Source organism: Colletotrichum tamarilloi (assembly GCF_030869305.1).
Source record: "Colletotrichum tamarilloi strain Tom-12 chromosome Unknown Scaffold_25.1, whole genome shotgun sequence".
Lineage (NCBI taxonomy): Eukaryota > Fungi > Ascomycota > Sordariomycetes > Glomerellales > Glomerellaceae > Colletotrichum > Colletotrichum tamarilloi.
The window spans coordinates 261,544-276,697 of record NW_026849408.1 but is presented as its reverse complement, the minus strand read 5'-3'; the positions used below and the strand labels follow the sequence as shown (position 1 = coordinate 276,697).

The 15,154-nt window shown below is 53.4% G+C and overlaps 5 protein-coding genes across 5 annotated transcripts; 1 reads left to right on the top strand and 4 right to left on the bottom strand.

The window, feature by feature from the left end:
* Window positions 1-2,064: 2,064 nt before the first annotated feature.
* Window positions 2,065-3,175, bottom strand: CTAM01_07798 (uncharacterized protein; the record flags this gene model as incomplete). The annotated part of the gene is made up of 4 exons (XM_060523819.1): window positions 2,065-2,528; window positions 2,586-2,904; window positions 3,023-3,041; window positions 3,135-3,175. 4 exons carry the CDS (start codon window positions 3,173-3,175, stop codon window positions 2,065-2,067), a joined length of 843 nt encoding a protein of 280 aa, XP_060381566.1.
* Window positions 3,176-6,730: 3,555 nt separating this feature from the next.
* On the top strand, window positions 6,731-7,996 carry CTAM01_07797 (ChaC-like protein; the record flags this gene model as incomplete). The annotated part of the gene is made up of 3 exons (XM_060523818.1): window positions 6,731-6,789; window positions 6,971-7,002; window positions 7,437-7,996. 3 exons carry the CDS (start codon window positions 6,731-6,733, stop codon window positions 7,994-7,996), a joined length of 651 nt encoding a protein of 216 aa, XP_060381565.1.
* Window positions 7,997-8,674: 678 nt separating this feature from the next.
* On the bottom strand, window positions 8,675-9,585 carry CTAM01_07796 (RNA recognition domain-containing protein; the record flags this gene model as incomplete). Its single annotated transcript, XM_060523817.1, has 5 exons — window positions 8,675-8,748; window positions 8,802-9,040; window positions 9,136-9,242; window positions 9,412-9,484; window positions 9,566-9,585. 5 exons carry the CDS (start codon window positions 9,583-9,585, stop codon window positions 8,675-8,677), a joined length of 513 nt encoding a protein of 170 aa, XP_060381564.1.
* A 1,370-nt stretch (window positions 9,586-10,955) lies between these two features.
* CTAM01_07795 (uncharacterized protein) lies at window positions 10,956-11,928 on the bottom strand (the record flags this gene model as incomplete). The annotated part of the gene is made up of 3 exons (XM_060523816.1): window positions 10,956-11,090; window positions 11,122-11,372; window positions 11,724-11,928. The coding sequence occupies 3 exons, from the start codon at window positions 11,926-11,928 to the stop codon at window positions 10,956-10,958; spliced, it is 591 nt and encodes a 196-aa protein (XP_060381563.1).
* A 1,383-nt stretch (window positions 11,929-13,311) lies between these two features.
* CTAM01_07794 (uncharacterized protein) lies at window positions 13,312-14,309 on the bottom strand (the record flags this gene model as incomplete). The annotated part of the gene is made up of 2 exons (XM_060523815.1): window positions 13,312-13,664; window positions 13,913-14,309. 2 exons carry the CDS (start codon window positions 14,307-14,309, stop codon window positions 13,312-13,314), a joined length of 750 nt encoding a protein of 249 aa, XP_060381562.1.
* Window positions 14,310-15,154: the final 845 nt, after the last annotated feature.

The window sequence follows — 15,154 nt, the reverse complement described above, 5'->3', positions numbered from 1 at the left end:
TGAAGACCGGATGCGATTCTGTCATGTGAGAAAGGGGGCACATATTTATTAATACAAACTGCGAAGACTATCAGCTGCAACCCATGAACCAGTGGTCTGGCCTTGCTGAGCTGGCATTTTTTTTTTTTTTTTTGAGCAGCACCGGCTGAAAGACATGAGCATGTTATAACGTCTGGCCTTGTGTCTATCAATATAGAATCTCAAGATGGAAAAGAATACCCATACAGATTTCCTGATTATAATCAGACTGGAACATGAGTGGGATACGTATGTTACAGACTGCAGGAGAAATCTCAATCAGCTACATAAAGGACGGGAATCCTTTCTACCCTGCATAGCGAGCCTGATCCCTACAGGCAACGCCACCGCTATTAGAAGAATATACTTTATAACATAGCTGACGAACTTGCTCTAGTAAGACTTGAACATTTTCGACTGATGATTAAAAACCCGCTCTCTCTTTAACAATTTATAGCTGACAACGTAAGTCTTTAAAAGCCATCAGCTACTGCACTACTAAAGAGATGCACGTTGCATGCGACACAGTCATGGAACCGGCACCGAGAATTGGGACTGGAATAATCTACGACCGCTTGAGCAAAGACCTGCCCTCCCAATAAAAGCTATGTAATTAGAGACGAACTTCCACTGGCTGATGGATTGCCAATACGCCTCAAAATCTATACGCCGGTCGTACTCGCATGGGTTCGGCACACAAGCTACTGCGTGAACTCACTCCTCTTCACCTAAGGTCCTCACCAAGACTAAAGATAGACGTTGGTTAATACGGAGACGATCAGGCGTGGAAGTCTGATGAAACCAAGAAGTAAAGAACACTTGGTCTTGGGTGTATGAGTGTATGTATACATGTTCATCGCAGCTCTGCGTCACGAAGGCCGAGTAACCGCTACCGGCTCCATCTCTGATCGCCGCCGCTGCTGCGGCTTCAAACCTTTTTGCCTCGTGTTTGATCCTTCTGAAAGAGAACACCGGAGTTCAGAGAGAGCTCATGGGTTATTTATACGATTAGGGTTTGTAGTTCGCGGTGTCGCTTTGGTCCATCTACCATTGCCCGTAAAGGAGGGGGTTATGATTCACGCTGAAGTAGCTTTCGTTTAGTACATGATTCTTTCTCCGTCTCAGCTTCCAAGAATCCGTTCGGCTTTTGTCAATAGGTATGAGAGCGCCAAAAAAAAAAAACAAAAAAAAACAAAAACAAAGGGGTGTTGGGAGTAATTCGCATATCAGAAGACGAAGAAATGCATATTCAGTTTAAGCCTATAATTACCCAAAGAGGTGCTGAAGTTAATTGTTCAACACAAGGCAATTGTTCTCTCTTTTTGGGGCGCAGAGTCCAGAATAGTCTTGTCCCAGGCAGTTTTTCTTCTAAAAAAAAAAGGGGGCTCCAGAACCATTCTGCTTCTTAGGTCAGGCTCCAACTTCTGGCGTCCTTGGCATGTTGAAACGCCAACACATATGAAAGAGATCGAATCGAATCTAGTCGAGAGACGGACTGCCGGCTCAAGTACGACTGACCTCGTACAATAGCGAAACACGAAGATCTCTTCGACAATGGTCAAGCCCGATACTACTATTCATCCGCCCAGCCACCAAGGAGGCTTCTTCCTGGAAGGGCAGCCGATGACCATGAAGGAGCGAATCGACACGTGGGACAGAGGGGGGTGAGTATGATGCTCATCAAAACTTCAATGCAATGCCCGATATCTTGCTTGAGTTACTGCCATGATTTCCACCTCAGATGATTCCCATATCATGCATTCAATCCTGAGTTCCACCCCTTGTGAGTAGAGTGCCAAATCCAGACGATATACCTCTCCATTACCTGCACCCATTCACCCGGGGTATCTAATATTCCCATCTGAACAACGCGTCTTCTTCTTTTCCCTCTGCTTTAAATCATGGAGACAACGTCTCCTTTGCAGTCCAACATTGCCTGCCTGACTGTGTGGAAAGCTACCCCATGCGACGTGGCCCAAAAGTGTATTCGGGCCATTCCAGCCCTTGGGTCTTGTAGTCCACGTCTAGACTCTCTTTTTGCCAGACCTACTTGAGCTGCTTGAGAATCTCCGTCAAAAAGTCCTCGAAGCTGAGGGTGATGTAACCGTCTCTGTCGTCATCGTACTTCTTGAACACGTCCGTCATGCGCTTCAGAGAAATGCAAGCCTGGACGAAGAGATCGAAGGACATGACACCTTCCCCACGCTTGTCGTATGTCCGGAAGAGAAGCTCGACGAAACCAGGGCTGAGACGGTAACGGAAAGCAACGAGGGCGTTGGTGAACTCGCCGAGGGAAATGTTTCCAGATCGGTCGGCGTCGAATCGGTCAAACAGAGTGCGCCACGACGCAAGGAAGGACCAGAGGCCGCAAAATTCGGCGAATCCAATAGTGCCACTGCGATCGGAATCGAACATGCGGATCATCATGCGAACTGTCTGAGGGTCGAAAGCAGTCCAGTCACCGTTGACGAGGGCAGTTGACAGCTCCCGCTCGGACAGCTGGCCAGTGCCTGTAGACAGTCATTAGTTGGCGGACGTTGCAAAAGGGCGTCGGCAGCATCACTCACCATCCTTATCGACCGCTCGGAATAGGGGCAGCAGTGTCGGATCTGCGCCGTCTGCGCTCATATCAGGAGCGGGAGAAGGAGGCGGCCGGGAGTTGGGGGGTGGCCGGGGCTGGGCGTTCGGGCGGGGGTTGCCTGTCGGAGGAGGAGAGCTGACGCCGTACATGTTGGGGCTGGGTCGGCGATGGTCGTTCCGAGGATCGGGACGGTGGTACTCGTCGCGAGGGACGGCTGGAAGCTTATTTTCGTAGCGAGGCTGAGAGTGTTGCTGAGGATGCTGCTGGGAAGGCTGCTGGGAAGGTGCCGGGGCAGCGCCGCCCTTCTATGATGGAAATGTTAGTTTATCTGCAAGATGCGCGATCCAGGGGGTGACGGGTGCCGATGGGATGAATGTGGTAGAAATGTCGTCAGGTGACCGGAGGCCGAGGGCGCAAACGTACCTGCTCGGGTTCCGCGAACCTAGGAGGGGGTTAGCATGGCGGGGTAAAGAAGGAGATTGGGTATTTAGACCATGAACAATGGGCTAGATGAATGGTGTTGTGTGCAACGTACCTTGGAAGTTCATCGGGGTTGTAGGGTCTGTTGTACGCCATTGCGAAAATTGGTGCGGATTCGGAGCAAGCAAAAGTTCAAGAGAAGGAAGAGAAGGGTCTTTGGAGGCGAGACTGGATTGAGGCTCCTGGGGTATATGAAGCTGGCGCGGTGGGGGGGATTACTGTGGGCAGAGAGAGCAGAGGGGAGCCGCAGTAGCTGTATGTAAAAGCCAAGAGAGAATGATGGGTTATGGAACCTGGAAGCAAGCAGGGGAGCGGAACCGCGACTCAACGTCAGGCGGCAGTCGGCACGCTAGTCAAGAGGTAGGGCTGGGTGGCCGGTGGGTTAGGCTGCGGCGAAGGAGGACAAAGTGCCAATCGGGCCTTGAGCTCAGTAAAGAGAATGCAGAAATTGGTTTCAGCCGCACGCCGAATGTGCAGTGAGGCTTGGGCTGAGTATGGGTGGTTTGCTGATGTCCAAGGTAGTAGTTGCGGTCGTAGGTTGACTTATGCTGGAGGTGGTTATCGCGGTGTGTAAGGTAAGGCTTTCTTTCGACCTCTCTTCTTCAGTCAGGGTGGAGGAGGGGAAGGAATGCAGACGGGCAATAAATGACAGGTCGCGGAGATGACGAAGAGGAGGGGGAGGCTGCTATCTGGCCTTGTAAAACAAGACTGAACAGACAGCAAAGAGATGGGAGCTCTCGGCAAACGGAAGACCGGACAAGACAGCTTCTTTTTTGGGGGTGCGCGGGATGGCACGAGCGGTGATGTGCAGGGAAGGTACGTGTATCATTGATGACAGGAGGTGTTGGAAGAAGCCGAAGGCTCGGTGTGCGTATGAGTCGGGGCCTGGATCACGTCACGAAACAGATTGGACAGAATTGGGTACAATGCGCAAGCGTTGTGGCGGTTTACGGCTTCGCGGTGCACTTGAGAGATTGCGAATGGATAAAAAAAGGACACCATAGGCCAGCGGGAGTGCGGGAGACGGGATGAACAGGCGATGGTTTGCAAAGTCAGCCTCTTGAGTGGATGTGTGCGAAATTGCATTTCTGGGGATACGGGCTAAAAACAGAACAAGAACAAGCTCCAAATGATTTCATTGCTCGCTTTTGGATTCTGATGCCTGTTTTTGCTCCTTCCCTTTTACTTTTCTGTACGGAGTACGGAGTACATAGTGAGGTACCTTACGGATACCAGGCACCGGGGAAGGTACGGATACGCCAGGGCTGTCTGCCTCTCTCCCGATACCGTACTGGTTCCATATTTCCGTACGTATTATTCTGTCTTCTTTCGTCATCTCTCGACTTCTTTCAGCAATTTGCCATTCAGTCAGTTCATCAATCGTCAGAGCCACCCATCAGAGTCATTGCCAGTCAAGTCAGTCTAGTCTGTGCCCAGCTCGGTTTCGTGGCCCCGCCACGTTCGCCTGGTGTTCCTGGTTCTGTGGCTATCGGGTGGATTTACTAAGCCAACGCCGCACCGGGGGCTAGGGGGGGGGGGGGATGCGAGCTATTGATTGAGAAAAGCAGATAGGATGGGAAAGAATACCCATTGCAATCACAGACATTATTGAACACTGAACGTTTTAGATCTCAGAGAAAGAGACGGGCAGGTCCGCGCAAATCCCGTCAGAAGAAAACACCCACGAGGGCTCTAGCGCGGGACAGCTCGGCCACATACGCGCTTAGCGTACGGATAATTCGTATCTTCAATACCGTTATTGCTAAGGTAGTTTGACTTAGCTTACCTGCCTCTGTCTTTATGTGGGTGATGACATGCGTGGTGCACTACGGAGTAGGTACTTAGTTTTGTTCCCTGTATCCACTAAATGGCCCCAAGGGGTCTTTTCTTCGTCTCGGGACCGGGTACGTGATACGATCCAGATACAGATCGCGACCGGAGCCATAGAAAGGGGTCCTGCGTAGTCCTGCACACTTTAAATTTCAGCCTGGAGCCTCCTTCTTTTTTCTTTCTTTTTTCTTCGTCTCCCCAATCATTGCAATCGCCCACCGACCGCACTGCGCATCCCTAAGGCTTCAGCTTGATCATCAGACAAGTGCTGCCTCGGAATGGAGCCTGAGAGGTGTGGGATACGGTATACTCCGTACCTTACGGATACTTGCCGTATTGAGTAAGTTTTGACAGGATTCAGGACCAGCAATGAACGTCGGACCATGCGTTAGAGGGGTACGTATACACGTAATTGAGAGTACTCCGTACTTACCTATCTGAATGACACTTATTCCTTACAACTCCGGGCTCTCCCACACACCACACACACTCACACACACTTGAGGTAACGGGAAAGTCCTCTACACCATCGGGCCGGGCGGCATGACAACCATCTGAGATTGAGCTGGTGGTTGAGGTGTATCCCCATTTAAGCTTATTTCACCATGGCACGTTCACTCGCCAGTACCCGAGGTGAGATGATCTGGCCAGTTGGCAGGTGTCCGTCCCTCTTCTGACCTTGGCCTCGCACCAGTAATCACCTCACTCGTCAGTAAGGTGAGGTAGTTCGACCTTATGGATCTTGCATGTGGACAACTGCCATGCGCCTCATCTCTAGGCAGTGAGTGCTTTGAGGCCCTCTCTTCGTCTTCGAATCATCGTGTATGCGTGACCGTCCACAGTCAGCCCGTACCACCCTAACATCCTTCCCTTCCATTGAGTCTGCGAGTCTGCCCTGCCTGCCCCACCACAGCCCCGGCACCAATGCCCCTCCCCAGAACGCCGAGCCTCCAGCACGGGACGCCGGCAAGCGGGATTGCGTATGCTTTCCAGCTTTTTTGCAGATTCGCGGCCATCAACTCGACCTGCCCGTTCTTTCTCGATCACTTGGAACACCTCCGTCTCCCTCTCCAGTCTTCCATTTCTTCCCCGCCTTCTAATTCCAAAATCGTATGTACCGTCATCTCCTTCTCTTCAAGACCACGCCCCGATTGATTCACTTTACCCTACCTCACATAGGCCCGCCACTTTGACTTTTCCGCCTGGGCCGTTTTAGACCCCCCAGTCCCCTCCCCTTCTAGAACATTTCCTCTTCCTCTTCATCTTGCTTCTCCTCCTCCTCTTCCTCATCGTCTTGCTCGTCCACCTCTCTTCATTACCCCTCAAATCTGACCTTTCCCGTCGTGTTCTGTTCTGCTTGTTTGCCTGTCTGCTTGTCTGTCTACCTATCTCCAACATGTGTACGCGCGGCTTCATGCGGTCCCCTCACACAACTCCCACCTCGGCCCTTGCGGTTTGCCGCTCTGGGGCGTCACCAATGGCTGGCTTTCGTAACCTTCGGCCCTCACGCGCCTGGGCAAGTGCCCTGAGAGATCGATCCAAGCTGGATCGCCGAGCTGCCTCTGCCGCTTCTCTTTTATGTTTTGTGTGTGCGTGTGCAGGGTCCGAAGCGAGTTAGACCGGAGTGGGACTGATTTGCTCGAAATTCCTCCAGGCTTTGGCATCGTGAACACCAGTTGTAACACTCTTCTCAAGTGTAGGTATTCACCTCGAATCCACGGTGGACACCAACAACTGGACTGTCATCTCTCATATCCCGTCTCTTCGCCTTCTTCGTGTCGTACATCGTCTCAGGCAGACTTCAAATCTACGACAGCCGGCATGCCCGACACCGACCTCTCCACCAACGGCAGCGGCGAGTTCTGGCTGTACGGTTATGGGTACGTTCTCGACCTTTCGAGATCACCCTCGATCCCTGCCGCTCTCCCTACTGGGCTGGACTGGACTGGGCTGCTCTTGTCCTCCAGCTCCTCCCGCCCTCCCGCATGGCGCACGCATCCCTGCCTGCCGTAGACAAGCCTCACACATGTCGGTGCTAACGTTACAAACCCCGTCTTCCAGGAGTCTGATATGGAAGCCTCCGCCGCACTTCGGTTAGCCTCACCTCGTCCACACCACACCCCCCTTCTATCCTCCTTCTCCTCCTCCTCCTCCTCTTCCTCCTCCTTCTCCTCCTGCCCCTTGCCGCCATCCGAGCCGTCGGCTGATCTATGTTGTCCACCCCCCACAGATAGAAGAATCCCTGGATGGGTGACAGGATACGTCCGTCGCTTCTGGCAGGTTCGTCTCTCCCTTACCTCCCCCGGGCGTGCCGTCTCATCCAGCCCCGTGGAACACAAGGCCACCTTGCGTCCCTAGTGCCCGCTGCGACCAATGCTTATTTCCACTTCACGTCCTGCCTCCCCCTCGTCTCCACTAGTCTCACTAACACCTCACGCAGGCAAGGTAGCCATTTGACCCTTAAGGGCTTTATAACACCCGCCATCCTGTCTCACATCAAGACGTCCTGACCCCTTCACTAGTCAAGACCACAGAGGCACACCCGAGGCTCCTGGCCGTGTTGTCACGCTCATAGAGCGCTCGTTCTGGGAGCAGCTGACCGACCACCACGACTCGGCACCTGAACGCGTCTGGGGTGTCGCCTACCGTATCAAGGCAGACAAGGTCGCCGAAGTCAAGGACTATCTTGACATTCGCGAGATCAACGGCTACACGATCCACTACGCCCCTTTCTACCCAGCTGATGGCTCCGAGCCAATCCGCACACTTGTGTACATTGGCACCCCGGACAATGACCAGTTTGTCGGACCACAGGATCCTCAGGCTCTCGCCGCCCACATCCGTCAGAGCCGCGGCCCGAGTGGGCTAAACATCGACTACCTTCTTGGCCTCGAAGAAGCTCTTGACGGACTGAGCCCGGAGAGTGGCGACGTCCACATCACCGACCTCTCCAACAGAGTACGGGCCATCATCTCCGCCGAGGAGACATCCCACGATGCTACGCAACCACCGCTGTCAGCCGTCGGCGGTACTTTCAAGCAAGAAACCAGTGTCAAGGAACAGGAGGAGACTGAAAAGACAGACTGAAGAGTTTTTCTGCACATTCTTTCGCCTCTTCTTTTTTTTCCCCCTTTGAAAATCAAGCCTCTGCCCACCCAACCCCTTTTTTCAACCTTTCCCCTTTGGCCGTGGTGCAACAACGCCTTGGAGCCCATGTCAACCAACATTCTTGTTTCAGAACATTCAACACATAGAGAGTCAATGAAGAGAGACAGTCAGGCAGACATGTAGCGTTAGACCACAAATCCGTTGGCGTCCACGATGAATCCGACAACACTCTGCATCATTCCCAAATACAAACCCACATCGCCGCCCACCCATACCCCACAAGGATCACCGGAAAAGGAACCATCACCGCATGCGGAAAACACACCCAGACTTTAGTGGCAGCAACCATTTTGGGGCAACAAGGGTGAAGATCAAGGACAGAAGCAGAAAACCATTCCAATTGAGAAGACTAGGCCGTTACCAACCCTTTTGACCGCGGGTTGGGGTTTTATTTTCCAGAGATCCAGTGCAACAGAAGAACCGGGTATTGTGTTGCAGCGAAGAATATCACCAAAGCTCGATCGAACCAACGGGCGCGCACACGAACGTCTGTCAGACTCGGAGCAGTTGAGCGTCGGCAACATGTCTTGGCCGCATGTTCCCGAGTTGCGAAAACCGACAACTAGCGGGCAACGAATCTCCGAAATCTAGCGAGCGCTAATAGCCTCGGCCGCCCTGGGGCTGCTGAGACGGGTCGGCGTATCCGTAGGGAGCCTGGGGCGCGTAGCCATCTATGAGGTATTAGCAAGACGAATCAGCAACAGAGACGACATCGTCAACCCACCCTGGGGAGGAGCACCGCCGTAGGGCTGCTGAGGGGGGTAGCCGCGGCCGTAAGCAGGCTGCTGCTGCTGGTAGCCCATGTTGGGAACGCCGTATCCACCGGGAGCGCCTCCGTAAGGCACAGGGGGCGCGCCGTAGCCGCCACGTCCACCACCGCCGCCGAAGCCGCCGCGGTAGCCACCGCCACCGCGGGGACCGTTGTCAGAGGCCTTGTCAACGCGAATAGTGCGTCCGTCAAACCTGGCAAGTTGATGTGTTAGTCGGCTGAAGGGCTCCCACGATCATTGCGCCGGGACAAGCAAGCAATGGAAAGCAGTTTCGCAAAGGCAGCGTACTCGACGTTGTTCATGGCAGCAATGGCCTTCTGAGCGTCACTATCCTGAGTGTAGCGGACGAAGCCGAATCCACGGCTGCGGCCAGTGTCGCGGTCCTTCACAACGACCTTCAAGCAGGGGAAGAATAGCGGTCAGATCTCTCTCTCTTTCTCACGCACAAAAATAGACCCCCTCTCTTTTCGTTTTTACTGGAATGTTGGGACAAAGTGTCTCTCCATGGTCTATGGCGACGCCATTCTCAAGAAAGTTTCTTCGGACCGGGCGATCAGTACTTACAGCTTCCTCAACGGCACCAAACTCCTCAAACTTCTGTCTGAGAGTGCCTTCCTCAGTGTGCCATGCAAGGCCGCTGTTGGAAATCTTGTCAGCAAAAGTTTATTTGATATTGTCGACGTGCACAATGCGCCAGCGCAAGAGGGGGGAAACGTACCCAATAAAGAGCTTGGACATGATGATGGTAGAGTAATGTGTCTTGTTTCTTGCAAAGAGATTGCTGAACTATCTGTTTGTCTTGCGAGTTAGGATCTGTTCAACAAAAAAAGTCCGAGGGAGGCTGCAATGCATAAATGCAAGTGGTTTCTGTGTGGCGCCAAGCGGGGTTCTTGATGGCGAGGGAAGAAAGTCAAGGGACGAAAGCGCTCCTTTTGGCACTTCTCGGTTGAGCATGCGAGTCAACATTGGGAGACTTCGCATCCACCTGTGCAGCAAAGAGACGAGGCAGTGTCCAGTGATGGCCTTTGTCACTTGACGATAGCGCGCAAAGTGGCCCGACATGGGCGACAAAGCAAACGTACAATTTCCAGGCCGGAGGATGGCAGTGCGAGATGGAAAGCAGATGGGGTTGTGGGCTGTGTCAAACAAAGAGGTTTGCAGTCGCCGCCACGGGATGAGAGGAAAGAAAAAAGAGAGAGAGACTCCGTTGACCGTTGGAAGAGGCCGAGTTGTGTATTGATTTGTTGCAGTATTTTTTCCGAGGAGAGTGAGGGATTGAGGGAAGTGAGATACGGACCTGGTGGTTGGAATTAGGTGGGCGGTGTTGGTGTTGGTGTTGGTAGGAGTGTGGTGACTGTGATGACAGACGTCAAGATTGAGACTGGGCTTTGATGGATCGAAAAAAGGAAGGAGGGGGTGAGAAGGAGAAGAGTGAGAAAGGCCACCTTGAGGGGAGAAAGGAAATGCTGGTTAGCGGGAAATTTCTGAATGGATGGAGGGAAAGGGCGTTGAGGCAGTGCAAAAAGGGCCCAAGGCAAGGCAGGTAAGGTTTGGTGTGTATGAGTGTGGGAGTGGGAGTGGAAGGCGAGTTGACTGGACAGGAATGGCTGCCGTAAGGCAAGGTAAGGTAAGGAAAGGTAAGGTAGGCAAGGTGCTCCGTTACCCGCACTCCGTACTTCGTACCTTACACACAGCAAATGGGAAGAGGCAAGGTAGGAGCGGAACGGGGAACGGGGGGTGAACGGGGGGACGAGGGAAGGTGAGGGGCACCAGCAGCAGGCGTTGCCTCTTGCTCTTGCTTCCTGAGGTGCAACAAATTGCTTGCGAGGTAGGTATTCCCAATGACCCCATTTGCGGCTTGCCGTCGCTGGTCCCAGCCAAGCACTTGTCCGTTGTCTTCCGTGCTTGTCGCCGCCGCCGGCTGTTCTTGATCGGATTGGGACTGGAAGGCGCCGTGCGGGCACGATGCGAGATGGACAACAGCTCGTGGCGGGAACGTGGAGGGGTCCAACGAGTCGGGGCAAGTGGAGGAGGAGGGGTGGTTCAATTCAATTGACCGACGGGCAACAAGACGTCTTGAATGACGGCATGCAAGGTACCTTTCCTCGCTAATGACTATGACCAGGTACAATGGTAAACGGCAGGGTTGGTTGGTCTCGGCCTGAGGCGACAGGAACGGGCAAAGAATAAGATAGAAAAGAAAGAAAGAAAAAAGTACAACGGAAACAGGGTTTTTTTTGTTTCTAAGGGGAAAAAACGAACTGTGTTCGTATCTTTGGAAAAGACCCATAGAGAGGAAAAGAGAGATAGAGAGAGAGGTAAAAGACGCGTTGGATAGCGGAAACATACCTGTTTGTGATTGGTTCCCGGCACCCAATATCTCGAGTCGAATTCCTGTGATGGATTCGAAAATGCGTTGAGAGAAAGGTCGAGAAAGTGGAACAAAGACGTAGTAATATTCTCGGAGTAGGTAAATGGAAAAATCACAATGCGGGACAAAAGCCGGTAGGAATCCTTTCCCTCTCCTCAATAAGTCAGACCAAGTACCAGATCCCTGACGATAAGGTAGCAGTAGGCAAGGGGAATGGGGAAAAAAAAAAAAAAAAGAGCTTCGGAAGCAGGGACAGGCGCAGGTCACTGTCGGATTCGAATAATCGCGCTTTTCTTTGTCGTTCTCTCGTTCCTTTTCCCACGGTCGTCGGTTTGTCCCCCCTCCATCCCGATTCTCAGGCGCGTCCCTGTTCCTCATATTATATGCGATGGACACAGGGTCCGCTGGGGCGAGTCCAACAGCGGCGGCGGCGAAAGGCAGGCCAAGATCAGTAGTATTTTCGATACATGCGATGTGAGCATGACAATATGGAAAACTGACTTGCCTGCGGGGAGGAGGGCATGTAGGCACTTACGTACGGTACCTTGCCTCACCCTGAGAGGTACATGCGTCTTTCTTACAGGCCCGCTTGCTTCCTGGATCATTGCCGCCGCCGCTGCTGTCGCTGTTGCTGCTGGAACGCCGCACACGAGGCAAGGGCCAAGACATCTGGGAGATCTGCCCGGGAGGAGGGACCCATGAAAATCCATCCATGAGCATCTAGTGTGGTGTCAAGGGGAGGGGGGTCCCCAAGAGGGGACCGCCCACATCCCAAATTCGGCTCTTCTGCGCAAGGGGGGGGTTGTGGAAGGGAAAAGGCCCAAAGGGCCAACGCCCATCAATGTTTCGACCAGAGCATAAGTGTGGTAGCAGGGTTAGCTTCCCCTCCCAAACAAGCATCAAACAGACGAAAAGCTCACATGTACATCCCCGCGATACTTCTGTCATCCATGGCCGTCTTTTCTCTTGCCGCGAGACATACAACCCAGACGCGGCGCTGCCATTCGCATTCAGTCATTCTGAATCAGTCCAATCCAGCCAAGTGATATGCGAATGCTCCTGTGTATGCATGCCGCCCGTCAAACCGCCTTCGAGTGGATGTCTTTTTTTGAGAAACCACCATATCGCAGCTTTTTGGTTTCGATACCGAGCTGTCGCGGCCTGGCCTCGTGGACGTTGTCGCGTTCCGTAGCACTTCAACTCTGACAACGCAAGACGAGACGCACGCAATTACGCACTCGACCTCCAGGCAGCTGCTCTTCTGAGGCGTTCTGTCCATTCTGTGAGCTCTCGTCCGGGGCTCATGCCCCGTCAGCATTATCACCATCACCAGGAGCCAACGGCTTGTCGCTCAATGCGGTGCCAAGTACCCAGATGTCGAGAAACTCCACTGCTGCCCGTCCTTTGATACGGCTCATCATTGTGCCCAATGTGCTCACACTTGCGGTCGACCTGACTAACCAAGCGCCTGCAAGTATGGTGGGATGAGATGCAGAGACCAGGACCACGGAAAGCTTCTTAAAACCCATGAACCCAGCTATTGCAGGGTGTGAGCAGGCGAAAAAGGCTTACTACCGGATCGCAGGCGAGGGGGAAAAGTTCGGCCATGGGAAATCAGCCCATGATGTACGATCTAGCTGCCCCTCCTTGCAGCCAGTCGAGTAATTCGCATCCGCACAGACGCCGGCGTTGCTAGTTTTTGGGGAGCCGCTAGATAGACGATGGTCGAGCTGAAGCTGGCAACGCCGACGAGGAGCGCCATAAGAGACATGAGGTATACTCCGTCGGCAGTCAGGCTGGGTTTCTGGAAGTTGGTTGAGAAAGAAGAGGGTGGACAGTCGACAGGGTGCTATCCTAACAGCAGAAAGAAACAGATTGGCATCTGTGTCCGCCATTATCGTGCTGGAAACACCTGCGCGAGACGACAGGCTTGGCCTGGTCACTTGCGGACGCACTGGACCAAGAGTGACACTCCTATTCGACCCCACACTTTGCACAGCCTCCTTCGACCATGCCCAGTTTGAAGCAAGATGAACATCTTGGAGCTGCAACATCATTCTCCAGCGTCCACCTTCTCCTGAAAGTGGAGTCTCCTAGTGTTGCACCTCGCTGCAGAGCCTGCAGAACCGGTTCTCGACTCGGCTTGCATTCCAGATGTGCGGCGTGACGGGCTCCGGGAGGCGGCCAATTCTGACTGATGCTCGAATGTGCGTCCCTATCCGTTTGATTTCGCCCGGCCAGCATATTGCGACATTCGCCGTACCCGTGCCGTCGCCGCTGCCCTTGCTGCGTCGTAGCGCAATTGACCATCTGTTTGCTGACATGTTCGTGCCATGCTGCTGGCGACTGCGAGTGCAGCCTTTATCCCACGCAGGCGTCCCGGAGAAAGCCTGGATGACTTCGATCGTCTTCTCACTCGTCAAATTTGTCCATGGGTGGTGTCGGTCTGTAGTCCGTCCCTGGCTTGTCGTCCAATGCGCTCCAGGGTTCTAGCCATTTGCTCTCGTCACGCTACCCTCGTCAACCTCGGCTTGCCGTTCCGCCGTGACCTTGGCCTAGATGCTTCTTTCTCATGCGCAAAGATGCGACCAAGTAGCTTTCTAAGGCGAGAGTTCCTTTGCCGGCATTAACTACTCATGCGAGGCGACACGCGAAGCAGTCCGTCTTGGGAGAGCTCTGGGGCCAGCAGCTAACAAGAAGTCGGTAAGCAACCTCTTTTTGGCGCAAAACGCTCAATGCCGTCGTCTCCTTGAGGCTCCACTCCCCGCGAGGCACTGACCAGCGAGAGGCCCATGAGCAGCCTTTGCGATGTGGGTGAATTTGCTGAAGTCGTGAAGTCAACCTCTCCTTGTGGATGCATCTTGTGGTCCAAGTTCTCCTTGCTAGTGGAGCTGGTCGATCCAGTGGAGACGTCGACGGCCGTCACCCCCTCTGTCGTATCGTCAACTTGGTTTGGCCACGACTGCCCCTCCCCCAAGTCACGCACGGCGCACAAACAACCCCTCAACTCTCCTCGACGTTCGACCTCGAGACATTCGGGACGTTTGGTACCTACTCGCCCGACAATTGTCCGTTTCGTGCGACGCGACATTAAATAACTTGACAATCCTGAGCCGCTCCCCAGACGTCAGCGCAACAACGACCAGTAGCAATACACCTTGGCGACGTCGGGCTCAGTCATATTAGTTGCCGTCCTTGCGACTCAGACTTTCAATTTAGTTTCATCGTCAACAATCGAGCAGCGCCGCCCTGAAAGAGTTTTGATATCGACTGTATGCTGTGACGCAACGACGTGTCAACGGCTAGAGAACTTCATCAGTAGGGTCTAAAGTGGTGGAACCTTTAAACTACGTACCCATGGAAATATAGCCGCCGTCATATGTCGCATGGGCCAGCGATTATGGGGGCCTTCAAGTCGAGAGATGGAGGGGCAACTTGGCCTCCGGAATGCCACCAGCAGGAAACCTAATGCACATGTCCGCGATCCAGCCGGGAATACCAAGGTTTGGGGATGGCTCCATGCTCCGGCAGCATTTAGATTTTCACACCGCTTGGTTGCTGCTCCCACGATGAGATTTTGGCTTTCGCAAGTTGAATATAGGTAGCTAATCGACGCATATCGTATAGTCGTACGCTCGCGGCAGGGCTGGCGGTTGGAAGGAGCACGGGGTTGTTCTCTGGGGATCCCAGTGACATTCGAAACTGCCAGGGACCGTCTATAATTAAAAGGTCTTGACCGGACGACGGTGAAACTTGCTGCGCCTTCTTCGAGGTCCACATCCTGATTTTTGGTTGCAAAAGCAAAGAGCTTGTTAGGGCCAGCGTCGTTATCGACACATATAGAGAGCCTGAGATACCGCTGCGCAATGACCTGTCCGGGGGGAGCTCTTGTAGCCACGTGCGTCGTCACGGACGATACGACCCTGCGAATTGTCT